We start from the raw sequence: 23,067 nt of genomic DNA, 5'->3' as shown, positions 1-23,067 counted from the left end.
GTGCAATTCCTTGCAAAAGTATAGAAACCTGAAGAATACAGCAAAAATCTGACATCACACTTCAAGCAGTAAGGAAGGCTTTAATACTTCTGCTGTAACTTACAACAATGTGGTGATCTACTCCAGACCTATTTGTTTGCACAAAAAATAGACTGAAAATGATGATGATGATGATGATAAGGATGATGTGGTGGTGGTGGTGGTGGTGGTGGTGATGCTATTGATGCTATATACACAGAAAATAGTACGCGAGCCTGTATTTGTTGCATAGCCATCGCTCAAGGTGTGGCTAAAAGGCTTATGGGTAGTGCGCTCCCAAATAGACAGAAGAAAAAGAAACGTGGACTAGTTAGTATTTGAGTATTTCGCAGTCGGGCTGAGCATTCTAGATTAGAGTAACATTATACACACCGCCCGTATTGCAGCCTGCATCTTCAATATCGGTGTCGTCAATACGAAACGTAAATCTGCCGGTGACATTGACATTGGACCAGAGATCAATGTTAACGATGTCACCAGTTCTGGAACCTTCGACAGAGTGAGATGTATTTCCGTCACCGCCATTGAATCCAACCTGCACGAAATGAATGAGCCAATGCATATTACCATCTAGCAATATTGTCATCACCATCATCATCATCATCATCATCATCATGCACCATCATCATTAATAGAATCACCACCACCATCATTACCTTATCATCATCATCATCATCATCATCATCATCATCATCATCATCAATAGTCAACATGTATACTTGCAATTATGACAAAAGTAGCAATAACGAAAAAAACATCATTGAAACGAAAACAATATTAGGTAACTTTTCTCAGAAAAAACAAGACGTGAGTAAACAAGAAAGAGAAGTTCACCTACCATGGCTGGTATTCCACCCAAACCCGTGTTAGCATCACCCTGAGTGGCAGCTCCAGTTGTCCATGTGATCTTACCATAGTTGAAAATGGCGAACGAATGCCTGCCATTTGTAACCAGAATACACTGGAATGTGTTGCGCTATTAAAATTTAGAAGAGAAACAACGAACAGATAAATGATTGTATCACCTTTTGGGTTTCTACAATTCGTTGACTTTTGGGATGCACGACTAATTAACAAAATGCAATTACAATTAGTTGGGACGATTTAAAGTAATGCTTTTACGTCATAATCTCCAACTGCATGTGCACGGCATTTTATTTGGATTCATGTGCTTTTCTTTCTAGTTCTCCTGTGATAAACGGATGTACTGAAATATATACTGCGTGATAATACGACAAGAGTGTTCAAAGGACCGTGATAATGTCCAAATTTGCAAGCGCAATACAAGCTAAATAATCATATTTTAATCACATATTTTTATAACATCATGAAACCAGTAACTCAATTTATTTGTATACTTATTATCATTAAGCTCTGACCAGATGTCTAGATGGGACGCACAGGTGACGAGCACATGTGTAAAAGCGTTGCTCATATATAAAAATAGCAAATAAAATGCGACAAATATATGATCAGAAAAATACTGGCAAAATCACGAACGGGAGAGATAACAACTAACATAGTCAAACATATGGTCTGGGTGACTTAAAACAGATTCAGTGAATAATAACAGTTCAAAATAGCGTGTGCCTCGAACATTTCTTTCATACATGTGTTGGAGCGCTCAGTGGGATTTTGCCTAGAGTTGGCGGTGCCAAACGCTTCTGATTATTTCTGTCTTGTGTGTAATTTTTATAATGCAACCGCTTCACTCTAAACTCAGTGTTTCTCCGGGCATATCTGTGACGAAAAGGAACAGAATTTCGAAGGAACCGAATAATAAAGGTCACACATACCTTTTCCTTCCCCTTGTCACTCGCACCGAAGAAAGCGACATTATCCCAAGTTGCAACGAAGGCCCAGGTCGCGACGAAATTCGTCGGGAAGACTCTGTGAATTTCTCCGGTGGCGTGAAATAGTAAAACATCATCTGGATCTGTGATTTGCCTGAAGTAGACTTCGCCACCGTCATTCCTGGTGTCTGCGTCAGCCCAGAATGGCGCCACCATGCGACCGTACTCGTCTTTGTCGAGAGGAAATGGGGCGGGATTGAATTTCGTGATCTCCTTCATGAACGATAACACGCCATTCGTGTTGACCTTTAAAATGGTAAGTGCATACAGCAAGTTGTTGAAATCACGTTGAACCAATTTGAAGTGTCCAATTTCAATATGATGTTGACACTCTGCCAGGGGAGTTGACTTGTCGTCTTTAACATCGTTGAGGGTAATCAGGAATAGTACCAACACCTTGCTTTTAGGTGAAATTTTACCCGATTCATACATAATTCCTACTTTCATTTATAGATCAAAATGAGACTAGTCTATAAAGGTATCCCCTCAGAAAGTGTTATTCCTTATTCTGAAATACAGGGCAGGAAAACATACCAAAGATTGAAATTTTGTCCAGATTTAATCTAATAGATCATGTGAATCATAGACCCTCGAGGGTGTATGTGTGCTGAATAATGAAATTTACCTCCATTTCCACTGCCTTTCTTTGATTTCAGGGTGAAAAAATGGCTGGCTGAATAATGTCATGGATTTTAACGCCCTCATATGTCACAACCTGTAGTTACTGTTTACGAACTTTCGAATTTAATGCAAAGACAAGATTCTAAAGACATTTCTTTCAGAAGTGATAAGGTTATAACAGTGACCCTGTGAACTTGGCTAACCCAATCCGTCTACATCAGTAAAGGTTTCGTTTCGTCACACTCAGAGGAATTGGAGCTCTTTCTCTTTTGAATGACGTGATACACTGCAACCAAATAACAATTCTGCTTCATGGGCGTGGGCAGTGCTACATCTGAAAAGATGTGACCCTAAGGGCGCTGAAGTCAAAAGTGGTAACTGAGAAGAATCGATACCTTCAACAGTCTTTGTTCATACACACCAACTTTATTTCAGTTCTGCTGACCAGTTTTGTACCAAACTGCTCACGCGGAACGAAGGAAACTTCGTTCTCCTTATGTCCCGGGCGTCCAAAACATAATCAGGGAATAACATGCTCAATCTGTTCACGCACTAATTCAAGTAAATCAGTGTTGCAAAATTTAGTATTATCATAAAAGTATGGACAGCCCGGGAAATATTGCGATGCAATAGCGGGGCAAACAGAATGATTAAGAGTGCATTTTTTTTGTAAATTGAATGCGTGTTGATTAAAATACTCACCCAGCAAGAACCATGGTTGTGATCGTAGAATGGGAAAGGGATTGATATGAAGATCTCACCCGAGTTACCATCGTCGTTACGATCGAGAACGCTATCCCCAACAGGGGTGCCGAATGGAAACATCAAACCTGAAGGAAAGAAAGAAGGAAAAATAGAAAGAAAGATGGGGTTATGTATTTGAGTCCAAGTTCGCGCAGTATCGGTGCTTTTCGAATTATAATTAGCCCCAGAATAATTTTGAAACCAATATTCATTTGGAGTATGGGCATTTTCCTCAATTAACCATGGGAGTACCGTTATCGGCTATGCAACAATGCCAACAAATGCAAACTTCACAGCAATGTTTCGAATACAGAACATAATTATGTCTGATTTATTTAGTCGTTAATCAAAGACAGAATACACCTTAAGGTCAGATATTCAGCTTCACAAATGTTTACAATACTTCACTGGATGCTGCTCTCGGAGATTCATTTGAAGTATTCTGAAAATCGGAAATTTCATTTTCCCTGCAGAGTTGACGAAGTGATAGTGGCCACTTGAAATATCGAGAACTTTTTGGTAACTTGTTTCTCTTGTGCCATAATTTGTATGGTGACCCCTTTAATTTTCATATTTGATTTTGCAAGTAAATGGCTTGAAGTTTACTTGCGCAAAAGTTTAAGTCTTTCACTTTCGAGTGACGCATCCACTTAATTCCTTTCCATTATGATATTTAAGTTCTGCTTTTCGCTAAGCGAAGAACTGTTTTATTCTACCAAGCTACCTATTAACGATATGCCGACAATATCTTGATGCACCGGAGAAGAGAAGTACACATTCACATTGATTGTTATGTCACAGTGTACACGAAGCTGACATTTACAACTCCAATCATTTCACTTATTGCGGAGTTCGCAGGTTACTTGGCATGTTAGAAATAATGATTTAGGGTTGTTTGCGAATGCTCTACTCAGATCATGGAGAGTCTGCAAAGCCATTTAGATTCGAACTTGAATATGTCTCTAGTTTGAACTGCATTGGTATAGAGTAGACAGACAAATTAGAAGCTGTCCTGTACATCTTACATTGAATATTTGTGCTATGGTTAGAAAATGGGATGATGATATGTTGAAATATTTCTGTAAAATTTCATTTACCTTGGATTTCTTAAAGACACATATTTAACCTTAAATATCTACTTAAATTGGTTGCCAACCACATTATTTCGATTTGCATATTGCCCCGTCGATCAAATAAAAGAACATTCTATAAAATTGGCAGCAAAATCAAACTTACCATAAACCCATTTCTTAATCGCACTCCGCGGCACTATCGTCACTTTTCATCAAAGTTTACAAATTTTTAATGTTTCTTGTTTGAGTTTAAAATGGAAGTCTATGCATTGTTCTCATAGTTTGCTTCTTGTTTTAACAAGCTAGCTCAGTGCAGTTTGTTTTGCAATGCAACTCTGTTCTTTAGTTTTACCACAAATGATCCCTGGAATGCAGATCTTGATATGGTTTTATACCGTGTTATAGATTTAACAAATAAATAAATGAACAAATAAATAAACAAATAAACATATTTGTACCCATTTACCATCTACTTTGTTACTTTCTCCCGCCCAATTTCTTGTGTTATGTAATCTACCTTTTCAAGTCGGGCAATAAATTATTTATCTATTATTTAATCGCTTAAAGTCAGCTGCTGACAGACTATGTCTGTAGGGCAAATTCTGTACCCCCTACATTAAAAGTGTCATGACCTTTGAAGATGAAATATTATCGTACAAAACAGGCTGTGTCATACAATTTAGGATGTTGACTTAAAACAGACTTACTATCGTTACAAGGGTGATAGGTCGAGTTGGCCTGGTTTAACGTTCTGGCGTAGTCCATCATCAGTTCACAATCACCTTGAACTCTTGATTGTACGTCTGAATAACAAAAAAATATTATTCAATCCGGGGGAATATCAGAAACTATATATAGTCATGAGTCACTAAAGCAACAGGTTTCGGCTTTATCAAAAACATAATATCAGCAAGCGAGAAAAGTCTTCTGAGTTAAGGGCATTTCAAATACAACGCCACAGCCTAAGTTTTTAATCACATCAATCTAATAGGATGATGCACACAGCCATGTTTATTAAAACCTCAGTAGACCCGCTTGTGACTAACAATTTTTTCAGTGTTTGTTCCTTGTGTATTTTTTGTGTAGTGATTGTCCTCAAGGGGCATGGCCCATTACTCAACCCGCGCAAACAGCACGTCATGGTGACATGCTTTGAAAAATGAATTAAAATGCTTCCTGCTGGTCCAGGACAGAAAGTCGATAATCAACAACAAAGATGTGTGAACGGCTAATACAGGCCTCTTCACAAACTTGATACTAAGCATATTTCACACCTTCGTAGTGGGCCCGGAAACTCCGACATATGTATAGAACAACAAATATTTTTGAAATATTCAAATTTACTGGTACTGCTCTGATGCTTATTTTCAAACCTGATGAACACCATACAAAACGGGATGTGATTAATGCATTGGCAACAATTATATCCCCGAGATTTTGACAACAGTGTTACATTAGGATTTTTCAGTAAACAAACATGTTTTACAAAGAGAAGTGCATATATTTTTGCGTGTGTTAGATTGTAAATCAAGTATGCTTTAAGTTCCGCTTCAACATTTTTGTAGCAATAGACGTAAATTGTCGATTATTTTAATTGTCAACAGGTAGGAAGGCGTTGATTAATTCAAGTCATTTAATCAATAGGTTTATAAATGTCAATCTGCCCTACTCTAGAATTATTATTCTTAATATATGAACCTCGAGTGCAACTGTTTTGCTAGGATAAGCCATAAAATTCAGTTAATGCACTCAAAAGAATGTCCTACCTGGGTAAGCAGGGTCGTGAGTAAAGTTGGCACTGATCGCCACCCAGTTTTTGCCGCTGTTGATCAAGCCCCACATATAATCAGTGGAATAGTTCGTAAACAGCGAGTCCACAAGAGCGGTCTTAATAGTGACAGGAAAGGCGTCAAAATTATTGGCCTTGTCCCTCGTTTCACTGATGTAGTTGGGCAGATCAGCCTGTGAGAGAGGCAGAAGCATGGTGACATGAAAACATATACAATAGAGAAAATTACGAAAGACATGTCGCTCATCTGTAAGACACATAACTTTACAGTCGGTTTATATTCGAAAAGTGACATGATTAAATGATATGAACCCTTATGGTGCTAGTTTAAGCGCCAGTGACGCCAACTATTGATAGTTTGTCCACCATTTTTGTTCTAAATGTGAACAATAATTCCTTGTTCTACTGCCCAAAGGATGTTTAATAAACAGTGTGTTCAGCTTTTCAACCCAGCCTGTACGTGTGTAATCTGCATTGTTATTGTTGAAAAGTGACTCCTGGCCCGGACTAGAATTCAAATGTAAAAACAACAACAAAAACAATGCATTTTACACATATAAAAGCTAAGTTGACAAGCTAAACAGCGGGTGTTTCAACAATCTTTGGGGAGTAGAATAAGAAGTAGCGATTGATATACAAATAAAAATACTGAAAACAAATCATTGAAAGTTAGCATTTCTAACTTTTTAACAAAATAGTATTCATTGAAGTTGGAGTTGTAAAATTTCAACGCATTTTCTCCCGTAAGAGCAAGTTGGAAAGTACCGGAGAGCATTTTTGATAGTTAGCAGACAAGCAGCTGAAGCAGCTTGGAAGAATCCAATTGTGGCCGCCGCTGCTGAGAATAGGATTCAAGTAGCAATTCAGCTTTGCCGTTGGGACTGATCACAAGGGGGGGGGGAGGAGGGTAGTGGGAGGTTCATAATAGGAAGACGGCTTGCGGTGAGTTTTCCGGGTGGAAGCTAGGAGATTCGATCAGGTTGATGGTTGATCGGACGTCAGGCGGAAAAGCCCGGTAAGTTTTAAACTACTGAAAACGTTTTGAAAAATAAACATTTCAAAACATAATAATTGTGAGTGAGTATTATGCGGACTCCATGAGAAAACCCGAGCAAATTAGTCAAGCAAACTGGCGAACGATATTTCTAAATAGCATTACTATAATAACCCCACTCTTCCCAAATTAAAAATCAGCTCCTTAGTAGAAGCATCTTTCCTGTTTCCATGGTGAAATTTGTGGTCGGCATCGACGCTTGCATGTTTTCTGCTAGTCGTCCCCTTCTGACCTAAACTGTTATTTATTTGAGCATTGTAAATAGTCACCGCTTTTATAACAATCTCTATAGCCCGTACCAGAGAATTCAGCTCAGCTTTAATAGTATCAAATTGCACTGGTTTTCACTATAGTCAAAAAGCCCCGACGTTTATACCATTGTTCAGACTTACGAGGTCTCACGCGGTCTACACTTTACAATACCCTGTCAACGTTCTGTGACTGATTGCTACTCAGAGGAGAGTTTGAACCTCGGCCTACGCAGGTCAAGGTATTATAGTGGCAAACTTTTTAACAATAGGTGGTAGCTTGACTACGTCTGACACAACACCGTGTCTATTTTCATTGTTCTATATCAGAGAAATCTAATGTGTGTCTGAGCGGCTAGGATGGAAAAGTCGTACCTCAAACAAAGCGTCAATTTGAGCATCATTCACTGTTCTCTTCCGGACCTTACGTTGTCGAAATCGCGGGTAACACCCAGCGCACTGGCGAAAACACTCCGCGCGTTGGCCTTCTGAAATCGGAAGCGATGGCCTATAATCAGTTCTAGTGTTGAACTTCGAGGGTCGGTCCTTCTATAGGCTTGATTATAAAGTTTTGATTCAGATTCCTTGCCTGCGATGTAGCTTTTGATGTGGTGGAATTGGTCGTTGGGTAATCCAGCCAATTCTGAAAAAAGAGGAACAGAGTTTCTTCCTTGTGAAAGCGAAAATACTATAGAGATTGAAGTAAACAGTGTCGTGCCGGCAAGACTGAAGACGGCTGGACCCATATTGGATAGTTTTACAAATGAATATTATGCTGGGGAGGGGGTGGGGGTCTAGATGCTTAAACAAGCATTGGAAGGCCCAAAGAAAACATCGTTTTGATAAATGAAGATTTAGTCCAGTGTTATACAGGTGTGCCGTCGTGTTCACATGTCATAAAAATCAGTAAGGTCAGCCATAGGTAATCAATTTAAATTGTAACACACCTCATTCGCAGTCTGTGTTCTAATTCGCCAATTGATAGTCACGTTGGATGCGTTCTTTTTGTGCTGATCCACGTAAACGACGTCATCAGGCATCATTTGTCGGAACTGTTGCCTGCCAGGCATCAGTTCCGAAAAATGATGCCCGCTGACGTCAAAAAAACATTTGCGCATGCGCGAACTGGAATGTAAACAAAGATGTCGTCTGCGGCCGAGCGAAACGATAGTCGAGAAATTTCTCGGTTTATCCTACTTTCTGAAGAAGAACTGAATGCTCTGGTTTCAAACAAGGACTCGAAACGAACAAAGACGATAATCAAAGGTGCATTGAACGTTTTGCAGAAATATTGCGACCCTGTCGGGAAAAACCTTTTCTTGCTGAACCACTCCAAATTATTAGGCTACATCATAAGCTTACATGCGACAACTTTTGTGTATGGTACGTTATTATGTATGACTACGGATGAGGTGTGTTACAAAACACATATTGACTGGCCATTAGGGCAACAGCATACCTCTTTAACCCCTCGGGCCTGTGAGTCACCCCCAAAAACAGACTGTTTCCCTCGGCCTACGGCCTGTGAGTCACCCCAAAAACAGACTGTTTCCCTCGGCCTACGGCCTCGGGAAACAGTCTGTTTTTGGGGGTGACTCACAGTCCCTCGGGGTACAGACGTATGCTGTTGCCCTCATGGCCAGTCAATATGTGTATACTGAATTACCCCAACTAACCATTAACCATCGTCTATTTATCCACGGGCTATCTGGTTTGGCGTAAGTCGCCTTGACGCCTATTATGTGCAACAAATGTATACAATGAAAGACAATGCACTCTATTATAGGGTCTATGGTAGTGGGTATGAAGAGACTATGAAATATACACTTTTACAGTATCATGTTTATAGTAGAGCATCATTTTTGTGTTTAAAGTGTGTGTTTTTTATTTCCTGTGTGAAATTCCGCTACACTGATCAGTATTTCTAAATTTCAGAGATGTTCAGATGTTGGGTGGGACTGCGAAAGGCTCTAAAGCTATGTTATCATTAAAATAGCAATCAGAAAATTACGTGGGATGTCAGTTGAAAAAGCGTTCAAACTATTTGACGCTGTTAGTGTTCCTAAACATATATTACGAGAGTGAAATATGGGGTTTCGAATATTTTGAAATTATTGAACGAGTTAAGTTAAAATTTTGCAGATTTTTATGTGAGTAAATAGTAGTGTAAACTCAGAAGCACTACTTCGTGAATGTGGCAGGCTACCTGTATGTTGTTTTTATTGGAAAAGATGCATTTCTTAGTGTCAAAACTTCGTGTAATGGACGATAATAGGTATCCAAAGGCATGTTATTTGATGCTGAAAAAATAGACGATGCAGGGAGAATTACATGGGCAAGTTCTGTTAAAAATTTACTTTTCAGATTTGGCTTTGGTAAAGTATGGCCTGAACAACAAATACGTGACCCAAAGGTTTTCTGATGGATTTTACAGAAAGAATTAAGGATTGTTATAAACAGGGGTTACAATTTAAACTGTTCCCCAAGATTAGGGGTATAATGTTCTATTAAATCATTACTCGAACCCGAAAATTACTAAATTGTTTAAGTTACAGCATAAAGAAAGTTTTAACCGATTTTCGTTGCTCCACACATAAATTAAATGTTGAATTAAGGCGTCATTGTAAAGTTCCACGTCATAAAAGAGTCTGTATGTACTGTAAAACTGTCAGAAATCTTCAGCTAATTGAAAATGAATATTATGTCATTTTGCATTGATTTGTCCGTTTTACGAGGATATCTAAATATAATAATAATATAATATAATATAATATAATATAATATAATATAATATAATATAATATAATATAATATAATATAATATAATATAATATATTACGATATAATATAATATAATATAATATAATATAATATAATATAATATAATATAATACAACCTACCATCTACCACACTTATTTTTAGCATCATCCCGTGTTTTGCAAAATAGCACAAAAAGCGAAGAAAATCAACTGTATCAAAGATTGCAGCAAGTGTTGATTGACAATGCACAATGCAGCTTCCTTCTGCAAGTGAATTAACCAAAACTTCGGAGACTTCATCACTTCTCCGTTGAATTTATCGTGGCTTGCTATCTACTAAAAAAAATATTTTGCTTTACGCCCGGTGGTGGCACTCTCGCTGGACAGGCTTGGAATCCAGGCTTGAATCCGCAAAATTTCAAAACACGCCTTATGTGTTTTCTTTTTTTAACACAAAATACACCGTTCCTTATCATGAGAAATATGGAAGGAAAATAAACCTGAAAACGCCCCGAAATTTACAAAATCTTGCAGCGGGTGAGATATTGCAAATACAGTTACAATCACGCCGGTGTTGTGTAGAGCAATGAGATTGTCTTGACACGTTAATGTAGTTTATTGTTATTGCCTGTACCAGCTTACCTCCATTACAGTCCGGGGCAATACGATAACCTTTTGGAAAAGTATAGGATGACGTCCTTATTAAAAAATCTCAATTTTCAATTTAGTGCGGATAGCTGCACATCTAAGAAAATTATTCAGCAGATTTCAAAAAGGGTATCATAGTTCTTTCACGGATCAGCTTTTGCAAAAAGTGACCAGTGTTTTCATGGACCTAGATGATGAACAAAAATTCCCGTGGCCGAGCACGTATACATTTGCCCTGAGCGTGCCATCACCGGGCATTACGTTCGCGGTTGCTGCAATGACGAGCCCTGTTGTCGCTGGACTCAAAATTTAATCGTATATAGGAATAGAAATGGAAAACCTTGGACCATATTTTCAAACCATTCCACAGCATCGTGAAACGCTAGGCATCTTGCCTTGGTTCTAGCTAAACGTTGCAGTAAAGTGCTCGATGGAATTCTTGGTGACGGAACCCCCCCCCCAAAAAAAAAGAGAAATGAAAGTAAAATAAAGAAAATAAAGTAAAGCCTTTATTGAAATCGTATCCCCTTTTGGGATCTGGATATATAGATACAATAAAAGTCCCATAACTACAACAGAACAAAACAACAACAGAAGTGTATACACAGTAAATGGAAATCCCCGTGACTTTTTTTAGGATACGCACATATTCATATATCACATGACATCACCTCTAGCACAGCAGTCTCTCTAAGTAACAAGAAAGTCAATCAGCTTTTCGTGGGAAACACATATGTTATAAGACAAACATAAAAGTTCTACATTTGCAGTATAAAAAGTGGATCACAGTGAGTTGAACTCGCTAGTGACAGGCTAGAGACTCATTTTCATGTAACCCGGGAGCTGTCGATGGAACCAATATTCCATTCACAGCTCAAGAGATAAAATTTCAAGACACTAGGGTCACAGACATATTTTGGCTGTGCTGTGACTAAGGATTAGGTTTAAATTGAAAATATGGCAAAATACGAGTAGGTATTAGCTTACCTAACATAGAAGCAACAGGTAGAAGTGCAAAAAGCGAGGCACACAGGGCGAATGTCGCCGTCGCCATGTCGCCCCGACTGCGTGTTGTATGACTGCCAACTCTCGTATAACACCGCGTGACGTATAACATTATTTTTGGAGGCAGGGGACTTCCAGAAATTGTGTTTGCTGCACAACAAAGAATTTCCCCACCAAATAATTTGCATGCATCGCAGTGAGTGTTCCTTACCATCATGATAAACGTACAAACTGTACAGAAACAGAAAATAAAAGGTTGCGCAAAATATCGGCATGTTTTTTTTTTGTCCAGAGAACTGAAAGGCATAGTAAGATTAGTTCCTCGTCTTGTGTTTCATTTCTCGATCAGTGTTGTGGACATTATTCCGTCGAAACTAGGGTCCCCTTGCACCCCATAGACATATTTATGAAACTTATATTTGCATAATCCCCTGGTACATTTTCGCTAGTGTGATCGCATTGCGTATTAATGAACGGCTAATAACAGACTTCTCCTAGTCAAAGAGATTTTGGTCTTGCCATTGATGTACACAGAAAGTCGAATATTAATGCAGTTTAGGTGGTGCTGCGCGAAACACAGCTTATTTTGCTAAAATTCACTTTTTTGCAAATATTCATTATAATTCAAGTAGTTTGTTAACCCTAGATGAAACTATTAGTCGGGTTCACCTTTTAGCTTGTCAAGCAGGCGCAAGTTGGGTAATAAAGATTTTTAAATTTATGCAAATGTATGCAAATCACGCGATTTTCTGGCTTCTCTTTTCTCCCAATGCCAAGATTTCCAAAGAATTTAACTCTACTCTGGCTGTGTCAAATATTTTTGAAATTTTCACATTATGTTCTTTAAATACTACATAACAAATTTTATATTTTGTTCGGCAATAAAGTTCTTACATTTTGAAAAAGAAGTATTTTAATTTTGCTTATCATGAAAATAATCGCCTTTTTTGAGTGTCAGTCTTTCAACCCCTTTATTTTAGGATGAGGATAGAGAAAGCAAAATAAAATAGTCTTTTTTCCTACATGTTCTCTTATTTCAAGTGAAATATTAAATTTTAGAAAATAGTATCAATCTATGACTTAATTTTTAACATTAATACCAACATTAAGATTTTCTGCCCCGAATATGTAATCCTTCATCCTTCGAGTAAACTATTGCTACCATACTAAACTTCAGATTGTCCTTAACGTCAACTCTGCAGTAAAACGGACATAATTACTTTACACTCGGAGTAGTATTTAATGTAACACTGAGACCGCCTCGGCGATTCTGTATTCTTAGATTTACTATGATAGAAGGCAATATAAATACTCTTCCTTTTACTGTTGCGTCTCGTAATGCGTTATCTATTTTTTGTGACCCTTTTACTTATAACACAATTGGAACTAATTTGGGATAATTGGATGGTGAAGTAATGCCGATTTAATCTACAAATATAATCCCATCTGCTTTTCTTTTTACATAACACACTTGTTTTTATGAGTAATTTGTATTATTGGAACATTCAGCTATACGGCACCTAACACTTTTGAGAAATTTGAAAAATATGAAAATCCAATTATCCCAAATTAGTTCCAATCGTGTTTATTATCTTCATGTTAGCCTCGGAGAGAAAAAAAGGTGAACCTTTTCGGACATTTATCATTTGGTGTTACAAAAGAGACCGCTATCATATCGCTTTCTAGCGGAGAAAGGGTCCGTATAAGCTTCGGACAGTAACGAAAGACACTGACACAAACAATACAGTCTTTTCTCGGTGGAAGTCTACGTCCCGCTATCGGACCAACGATCGTGAAAATTGTCCCGTTGCGAAAAGTATCTAGTTGGGAACGTGTGTCATGGTTTGTTTTGGTGGTCAGTTCCGGCTCTTGTTGCGCGTAAATGTGAAAATAATAATCATAAAATCGATTTCGCAACGCGAAGCTTCGTTCTCAAGGGACTCAGGAGTTGGGGCGTTGTATACGACCAAAACGAAAGTTATTGCTACTTGTTCGCCTCTCCCTTCACTGGTCCATTTTAAAGCACAAGTTTAAGACGGAGGGATATCTATTTCCATTTTCAAATTGGCACGAAGTGTAACACTTCGAGAAATTTCACCTGCAATAATTTTCTTATAATTTTATCCAAGCCGCAAAATCCAAGACCACCAAGCGTGAAGGGGATTTGTTGCACAAACCATTACTTGAATGCTGTAGACTTTAACACCAAATACATGTCTCGGTCGGCGAACTGAAATAGTCACTATCTACTTCGTTGAACAACTTGAACCACTACTCACCAGTTGACGATAACCGTGGGAAAATTGTCAAAATTAGTAATGCGATAATGTGGCGCAATACGTCCATCTTCGTCTCTAAATAAAACGGTGATGATATATCCGGGTTCACAGTTTAATTGCTTGACTTTCAACAAAAGATATACTTCCTTCTTGTTACACACTGATTGATGCACTCATAAAGATGTCAGTGGTATGCAACTTGCGAATTGTGCTCAACTTGAATATGACGGCATAGGCAGCATTAAGACGGCACCTTCTGAACTCGGCTGTAGAACTTGAGTCCCAGCTGTTCAAAAAAAGAAAGCGAATTAGGTCGAGGACACAAAAGAAGTGATCACTTTACAATTGCATGACTTGAGGGTTAAGTTCCTTCTCCTAACAAGTGACCTTTGTCCGACCGCCCCTTAGGCTTATATGGAAACTTCCGTGTTGTTACGGTCCTGTTGTCCGGGTAGCATTGCTGGTCGTCGTATGGAAATTTGCAGTGGTCTCAGAGGATTAAAACTCCGCAACAAAATGCCCCCTCAACGGTAAACATGTTTTGGATCGCGCGCATTCAATTACTATGGCCGGGTTTAGTCGGAATTTTTTTAGTAGTATCTCAAAATACGCGAACTTCCTACCCAATGAAAAATGTTGATGACCCCGGTGACATCGTCCGTGCTTCAGTAAATTTTTGATGACTTTGTTGGCAGTTTTGTTCCTTTTTATCCAAAGATATATTGACATGAGCACTTAGAGCTTGAAACCACAGCCTGTACACACATGCAAAACATCAAATTGAATTACATGCAACTTTCAATGCCGCTGCCGGTATACATTCATACTGTGTGTTGATAATAACATCAGCATGCGCAGTAAAGCGTTTTTTCTCGAGACCCAGTTCTTTTTTCAGCTCTAAGTGTGCTGTGTCTCGGAAGGTTAAAAGTTCGTGCGCCTTCATAATGTGCATGGCTCCCATACATGACTTTGATTTGTTTGTTAGGTTTTAAAAACAATTTCAATTGTTGCTTTCATTGTTTCCAGTTTTTTTTTCTTTCCTGGGTACATCATTTGTCGCTGCTTTATTTTTTCACTTGATCCCTTTGGTATACGATGAGTAGAATCCCCTCGGTAGATTCCTACCATACATGTATTCACTGAATTCTCTACTGAACTGCCAATAAATTGCGCTCTCTTTCATTATGGAAAACTCTTTTCATAGTTGTGCAAATTTCCCGTGGAAAGACTGCATATTTATACCGTCCTACCATGACATATGCCAGATTTTACGCCAATGTAGGCATTGCGACTTAGTCAATGACACAAGCAAAGGCACTCGTTGCTCGTATCTTCTGCATACATAGGCATAGGGAGAAGCGAAGAGATCGAAAAGATCGAAACCGTGTCCAAGTATATCAATCTTCCATTCAGTGACGGGGTGTTCTACCTAAGTATTAAACTTCAACAGATGCTCTCGGTTTCTTACTTCCACCTGTGGCTTGCTTTATCTCAGTCAAAACCTGCCAGGAACCCTCTATTTCCGCCTCTGCTGTTACAATTTAAAGCAAGGCAGGCCCTCTAGGCTTCTCAATCATAGCGATGCATTAATAAGACAGGTAACACTTGTATAAAGATGGAGGGTGACGAAATGACTTTAAATGGTGAAAACTTGAAGAGAATCATTGCATCGATTCAAAGTTACCGACTGTTTTTTTTATACTATAGTATAAAACAAGACTAAATGACTGAATATATATTTTGATTGGGGCCCCCGGCCTTTTTGGAAAACAACATGGACCTCCAAACTCGGTCAGAAATTAATTGTGATGGAGAGTATTAAACAATGCAGCAGTGATCAATGTAATCCAAGAGGGACCCCACCTAGGGTGATACGTGACAAATGTGTGGAATTAAACCGTGTTTGCCATGAAACCATGCCCGAGGGGGTGGGCAATTGCCTCATATTGATCTCCCTTGTCATTTCCACGGATAAGGCAGAATTTATTAATGCCCCACCCATTGGGTTAGGGGAAATGTGGAGGATTTAGGCCTACTTGTTTTAGGTAGGGATTTTCCAGAGTCTTGCCCCAGGGGGTGGGGCATTTGACAAATTTCATAGGACTAATCTCCAAATCCCCCACAGTGCCCCGAGGTGAAGGTGGGGGTTGACATTGACTGCAGCATAACGTTACCGCCTGCCCCGGCAAGTGAAATATTCAGTTGCCTGTCCGATGGATAGGTGGGAATAATTGCCGGATTTTCGTTTTCCGAGATGCGACGCGAGGTACACCTGCTATGAAGGAGGACAGAGGGTGGGTAGTATTTTATACCTGACTCGGATATTCGGTCGTGATTTTCGACGAAATTTCAGGTTTTGGCACAGAGTCAATACACATATTCTAGAATCTATTGCTAATGCCATGCAAATGACTTCATTCTCAATGTGATGCATCGTCCTAAACCACACGCCCCTTTACGGCAACAGTTTAGCGTTACCCTCGATTTTTGCGTAGGTCAGCGGAGCGGAAGTTATTGTTCTGGCTCGCGAGAATGATGTGATGCCGAGATTCAAAAGATGACAATCCAGGCCCGGATGATACAAAGTTGAAGTAACACTTTGCACAGTCGTTCAGCTCACATCTAATCACTATGGTGTTAGGAATGGAGGGCGATAAACACCTTTATGTATCCACTACGAAACTTGAACTTCGAGCTGTGCAGTGTGCAAGTTTCTCCCTGCCACGCCACAGCGCCCTCAACGACAGACAGCAAGTACTTTTTGGCCGGTTTGTTTGCTCAAACAAAAGAAACCACCAAGAACATCAGAGTATCAAGGCTCTTTTTCGTTAAACACTCCCTGACAATCATTTGCTTTTGATACTTGTACAATATTTATGTTTTCCAGTTAAAGCTTGCTCACAAAACAATTACCCATCTATTGCATGTGAGCATTGGAAGACAAGCACTAAAGGCTGTGAGTGATAATTCACTGTCCCTGCATCCACACGACAAAATTACCACCAAAGTATACATACAGTGTTTGTATCAATATCTGTTAGCTTTTACTTTGTAAGACATTTCTAATGACCTCTTATTTCAATGACGTTATGGGTAGCTGAGTTTTCAGATACTGATCATGACAAAATATGGGTTTCATATACAAAAACAGAAAAAAAACCTGTATACTTGGATGAAGAGACAAGAAAGTCCAGTGCATTTCTGAAGGAAAAAATTACAATTCGTATGATATCAAGTAGACATACAGACACTTAATAAACACAATAAAACAATAAACAAAGATGCGGTACAAAATAGTTTTATTTTATCACAAAAACAAGCCATCAACAAGTGATTCTAAGTAGGTTTGACAAGCCTTATTTTATTTCATAATATGTACATACACATGTTCATTTAGCATGTTGAAACACAGTCTGATTAAAATCAGATGTAGAGGAAGTGACGTTCCACCTTTTGCTTCTTCTTTGCTATTCTCATTGGCTCTACGTCACTAGAATGGCAAAGAATAAGCAAAGGTGGAAACGCCGCTAATTCTGCATCTGATTTTAATCAGATTGGTTGAAACACAGTTTGGCAAACTATTACTTTAATAAAATCTCACAAAAGATTATATTTAAATGTCAGGGAAAAACACCAACAAACCAATACTTACAATGGCGATATGCAGATCAATATGGAAATAACACTGAAAGTGTAAATACCTATAATTATTGCTAATACAACTCTATATAACTATTATGAGGCACCAAATGTATGTACTACTTTGATCATTTATAAAATGCATTTTTTCACAGCTCTGCTGTTTTACTTTGGACAACAAAAAATATCCACTCTATAGATGAAACATAATGCACATATCACCAAGAAATCAATACATCTGTATAAAATATGTGTCACTCGTTAACTAACATTTCAAAGAAAATAAAATTTCGGATTCGTATTGAAAGAGCAAAAAATCTTGAAATTGGTGTTATTTTCCTAGGTTGATAAAAATATAGTCTCTGAAGATCTATAAAAAACCCACCAATATCACTGTTTCCAGGGACCCATGGGAAAAGTTATACTTCTGTACAATGCTACAGTTGAATACTCTTGTAAAATTTAAAATATGAAACAATCAGTACTTGTTCTATTTACCTATAAAAGATCATTTTGACAGAATATCACATTCATGGATGTGATAGAATATCACATGCATGACCGCGGCTGTGCAAGAAAAATATGCAAATCTAAATCTAAATGAGTGAATTCTAGACTTGCAAGATCACGATGATAAGCATGATGTAGCAAATTTTTCAGAAAACAAACATTTTTGTGTATTGGCCCACGGTCTATCCATAAATGAATGAATTTCTGGACATGTAAGACAATCATGATATCATTGTAACTCTTTTGCTGTCAACTTCCTGACTGACTTGGGTTGTAGGTTTTGTGGAGGGACCATGATTGGCCTTAGAAAAGATTTTATCTTTTCAGTAACCCAAAATGTTGACACTTAATTTATACCCATGCCCACTTTTTTCTTTATGCAAAAATGAGACAAGAGTAAAAATTCCCCTTTATGCTTTCGTTGAGTCAGTGTGAATAGAGCAATGCTCCTTGTCACCCTACTCCACCTCTCAGATGTACATGTACGTCACAGAAAACGTATACACTTTTTACCAAATCAACATCATGATTTGTCCAAACACCATTATTTGCTGTGACATAAGTGGACCTCTATACAGGGAAACTGGGGTCAAATGGTTATTGTTGACATGAATGAAACAAGCATCTATGAAAGAGCAGTTCTAATGATGCACAGACAAAATGTATTTGATACTTAGAATGAACACTATTTCCTTAGTAAAGTTTTAAATACTGGAGACCAGTATTAACTGTTGTACAGATGTGTTTTTGTTAATCTTAAATCATTTGATATAAAAATATAACCATACTTTATGAAAGAAAAAATATATTCCTTGGACCATGATGAAGTATAATATCACATCACACAATTAGTAGTTGCAGAGTACTGTACCTGTCATTCAGGTACTTATATTGACCTAGGAAGTTTTCTTTCAAGATTCTGCCATGAAGATGTTTGATTAAAACAAATTGATGAAACTCTGATGTAAGATACATGGAAATGTACACCTTAGGAAATATACACACCTCCAAGAAAATGTCTACATTATTATGAAATTTACATGCCTCAAGTAGGCGACTGTGGATAATTAAAACACAGGCAAGGCAAACAAAACTCACCGCATTTCACTTACAAAACCCCCCATTCTCTAAAAGGAAGTTAGGAAATGCAAAAGTCTTTGGTCAGACTTGTGGTTTGACTTTTCTCAAACACAATAAATGGCTGAAATAGGTTGTTGAAGTTTAAAATGAAGACAGCTTTTTGAAAATTTGTTCAAAACAAAATCTGAATATTGCACGGGTCTCATGCACATGCATACTTTCCATAGCATAACCTTGGCAATTTGTGTTAAATTGATCAGAACAGGGCTACATGCAAACCTGTACCCCAACCTCTGCAAAGCAAATTAGAATAGTTTGTCATGCATGTGTTTAATTATCCACATCCCGCACAGTGTCTATATTGTTACAAAAATTTACACAAGTAAAGGGAAGTCTGTGTATGGAATACACGTATTTCACTAAAAAATCTGGTTACTATTTAATAGAGGCCAAGCTGTATTTGATTTCCTGGTTACAGACTTATATAGCTTGTATTCCAACTTTTGAAAATTCTAATGGGCCAGCCATTGGAATCTTGACAAACAGATATGTTGACGTTTTCCTGATCAGTTACAAAGATACAGTGGACCAAGGAGTGATAAAGTACAAGATATATTCCTCATGCTTTTACACAGAGATGTAGAAAAGGGAACCTCTCATTAATAACTAAAATTCAGCAACATTCAGGAAGGGGAACTAGCAAGCCACAAACTAATAATGATACAAACATTACATGACATAAAGACGCCTATACAAGTAGTACTCAGCAGTGTAAGGGGCAACATCAAAAGTTCAATATAACAAATCTAACTTAATTGCTTAAGTTTGGCCTCAGACCTCCCCCCCCCCCCTTCAAACTTAACTGACCTACAATTGAAAAAACATTGCGGACTCATACCCTGTACTAATTCTTTCAAACGACGTACCAATGTACCATTGAATTAAATAAAAATTGAAAACCATTATAAAGTAACAAAAATGCGGGTGACTGGATCGGTTTTAGCATACAAAAACAGCCTTGAAATCGTAAAATTTGCCAAAAAGACGTTAAATCATTTTTGACTGCACAGAAATTAATTTGGCCTAAACCCCCCACTCCCAAACTTAAGCAATTAAGTTTTTTTTGAAACATCGATCTTTTGACGTCACCCCTAATGGTATGAGAGAATCAATCTGAACTTTACTTATGCATGCATGTATATCCTTTTTCTGGACTCTGACGGAATAGTGTCTACATACTGTGATATACACCTTGAGCGTATATTAGGGCTATCTTATGAAGTTGTAATAACTCAAATAGTTGGATTAGGGCTAGCTTATGGACTTGTAAGAACTTGAATATTTTCCTTCAGAAATCCCTAAGATTCAAATTCTCTCCTCTTATGGACTCTTAGAATGCAACCTTTGACCTGCCTGCCTGCCTTAGGTATATCTTCAAGTCCCCTTGTCATTAGTTTGTGGTTGCAATACTTCTTGAATGTTGCTAAAGTTAAATGATACAATATACGTATTTGCTATTTTTGGTCTGTATTTTCATGCATCTGTGATTGCCTCTTCTCTTTTTCCTCAAACAACCACTTGACAAGCACCTCATCAATGATGTCATACCTTGGTATTTTCAGAAGTTCGTCAATTAACCTTGCAACATCACGTTTGCCTTCCATGCTGGTTGACATGTATCCCAGTACTTCCTCTGGCTTATCCATGGCTTTCACTCCGACTGGATTCACTCCAACATAAGATGCCAGCATAAGATAATCATTGTTCTGTTTGAGTCGTTTAGAGATGTCATGATTGATGTGGTATGGTAAGTCGTCACTGAGAGAGAGACCTGAATGAAATCATAAAAGAAACTGGTCAATGAAAAAAAAACAAACAGTTGGTTCATCAAACAAACTAAAAATGAGCAGAAATAGGTAAGCTGATGGCAAGTTGTCATTTCAACCGAGGCTTTCAATCAAGTCTTATGGGCATGAATTAATGTACATTTGAGCTTTGCATGGCTGTTCTGGAAAGAAAGAGCAAAACAAATGTTTAATACATGTCTGCATACCTTCCGCAAACTTCTTTGCATCTTCCCTTTTCTGTTCGATCTTGTCTGTAACATTCTGCTGAGAGAAGTACACCTATTTTATCAAACTTGTTCCACTTATGGCTAAAATAAGCATGAGAAAGATAAACCGCACAAAATGAAAATAACTATGGATGGCTCTAGTAATACATGTTTACATGTGACAGATATTTCATGGGGATACATGTGGAAGTTCGAGAGTTATGAATTGGGTCTGTCCATGAGCTTTGATCAACACTGTATAACTCATTAACGACCTCAGTTGACTTAACCAAAGTCTGTGTGCATATAAACTTTATCAATATAGAATAAACTGCTGGAAAAATCTTTAGCAGACTGTTGCAAAAGTGAATCAATATACTCTTGGAGAAAGAGAAGTACTCTCTCTCTCTTAGTTTTGAAAAAAAAAGGAAAATTTAATTTTTCCCCATACATTTCACACAGGAATGGTAACTATTTTGAATTTCAAATATCGGTCGCAATGAGTAATTTGTTCTCTTTTACCAAAATTTGCACGCTGACCCCCTGATTCTTATTCATAACAAAAGGTTGAGAAAAAGTTTTAGTCTTTAAGTTTTGAGACGCTCACAACATTAATGGAAAGTTGCAATTAAAACAGGCTATTAACACTGCTAATTTTCAATGATCAATGCTGTGTGTAGACAAAGTCATAACTATTGGAATATTAACATCCTCAATAACCTCAAAAATAAAACAGAAATTAGCAGTATTTTCATATATTCATTAGAACACTTTTAAGACTTAATATATTCTCACTTCCTTGGTTTAAACTGTGAAAATATAAACAACACCATAAACTAATTTGATAGATCTATTAGTGACATTGACAGAGTAATTTTGTACAGCTATGATTTGAAAAACTGTACACAGCATATTATTGACAATATCTGTGTCACATTTCAGGTTTCCCCGTAAGCATGAGCGGGCATATTTTGCATTCCGGTACATAAGCCTAGTGCATATTGGGTTTGAATCTCACAATTATAACTCTGTCAAATTCTAAGATATTCCTTTGCATCAAGTACAAGCCAATGCCATCACTTAACAAAATTTACCTATCAGGCTACATACATGTCTCTTGTTTAGAGTTCATAGTAATTGAGATCTTCTGGTAATTATTACCTTAACTTCAGGAGGTTCATGGACGTCCACGGTGAATATTTCTTGTACTCCTCCATCCTGTCCTTGTGAACTTGGGTCTGAGGGTGAAGTTAAAACACCATCTCTTGACGACATGTTATCACTGGTACTCAACTCATTTTCATGACTCACATTACATAGACTGTCTGTCAGGAGAGGGGTATTATTATCTTCACATCCTAGTGAGTTTGGCGCTTTTACAGATCGTTGAATGATTTCTTCTGTGGTACTTGCATCAGTATTACTGTGAAATGTAACAAAGGAGAAATTGTTAAACAGTTCAATTTTTATAGATAAAGAAAGTATTTGTGTTTCATGTTATATCCTTCTGATACACAGGATCAGTTGAAAAGATGATTTGATTTTTTTGAGGCCTCGCTCTGATCTGAGAAAATGCAAAAACGTTAAAGGGCAGGAGTTTTTAAATATGGAAGGTTGAAACAAACATTATCATGCATGTACCTGTATGTTGTTTTGGGCCTTTAAAGCCACT

At 37.8% G+C, this 23,067-nt stretch overlaps 2 protein-coding genes across 5 annotated transcripts in view; both read right to left on the bottom strand.

Annotated features, from left to right (window-relative positions):
* The window catches only part of LOC139131440 (sushi domain-containing protein 2-like), a 31,580-nt gene extending 17,006 nt beyond the window's left edge, over window positions 1–14,574 (bottom strand). For 2 of the 3 annotated variants that reach the window (XM_070697478.1, XM_070697480.1), the window contains exons 1-8: window positions 14,114–14,574; window positions 7,797–8,064; window positions 6,097–6,292; window positions 5,038–5,133; window positions 3,216–3,343; window positions 1,836–2,138; window positions 878–1,015; window positions 412–574 (exon numbers count right to left, since the gene is read on the bottom strand). In XM_070697478.1, coding sequence (XP_070553579.1) covers window positions 412–574; window positions 878–1,015; window positions 1,836–2,138; window positions 3,216–3,343; window positions 5,038–5,133; window positions 6,097–6,172 — 904 coding nt within the window. In that variant the 5' untranslated portion in view covers window positions 6,173–6,292; window positions 7,797–8,064; window positions 14,114–14,574. Of the gene's footprint in view, window positions 1–411; window positions 575–877; window positions 1,016–1,835; window positions 2,139–3,215; window positions 3,344–5,037; window positions 5,134–6,096; window positions 6,293–7,796; window positions 8,065–11,816; window positions 11,939–14,113 lie in introns of those variants that run through there. The other variant, XM_070697479.1, reaches the window with a different exon arrangement.
* A 2,821-nt stretch (window positions 14,575–17,395) lies between these two features.
* LOC139131438 (uncharacterized) lies at window positions 17,396–22,837 on the bottom strand. 2 transcript variants are annotated; one of them, XM_070697474.1, is made up of 3 exons: window positions 22,557–22,837; window positions 21,396–21,453; window positions 17,396–21,173 (listed from the first exon to the last, which is right to left on the bottom strand). In XM_070697474.1, exons 1-3 carry the CDS (start codon window positions 22,668–22,670, stop codon window positions 20,857–20,859), a joined length of 489 nt encoding a protein of 162 aa, XP_070553575.1. In that variant the 5' UTR covers window positions 22,671–22,837; the 3' UTR covers window positions 17,396–20,856. The 2 variants fall into 2 exon arrangements, with proteins under 2 accessions (XP_070553575.1, XP_070553576.1); XM_070697475.1 differs by having other exon boundaries at window positions 21,396–21,450.
* Between the last annotated feature and the right edge of the window lie 230 nt (window positions 22,838–23,067).

This window comes from Ptychodera flava, chromosome 4, assembly GCF_041260155.1.
Source record: "Ptychodera flava strain L36383 chromosome 4, AS_Pfla_20210202, whole genome shotgun sequence".
In the NCBI taxonomy this organism is placed as follows: domain Eukaryota; kingdom Metazoa; phylum Hemichordata; class Enteropneusta; family Ptychoderidae; genus Ptychodera; species Ptychodera flava.
This window is presented reverse-complemented; position numbering and strand designations above follow the sequence as displayed.

Bases quoted from the DNA above. Each gene is read 5' to 3' on its own strand.
- LOC139131438 (XM_070697474.1), bottom strand. From the start codon at position 22,670: ATGTCGTCAAGAGATGGTGTTTTAACTTCACCCTCAGACCCAAGTTCA. The intron at 21,454-22,556 runs GTAATAATTACC...TACTTCTCTCAG, and splicing joins ATGAACCTCCTGAAGTTAAG to CAGAATGTTACAGACAAGAT. The intron at 21,174-21,395 runs GTATGCAGACAT...GATTTCATTCAG, and splicing joins TGCAAAGAAGTTTGCGGAAG to GTCTCTCTCTCAGTGACGAC.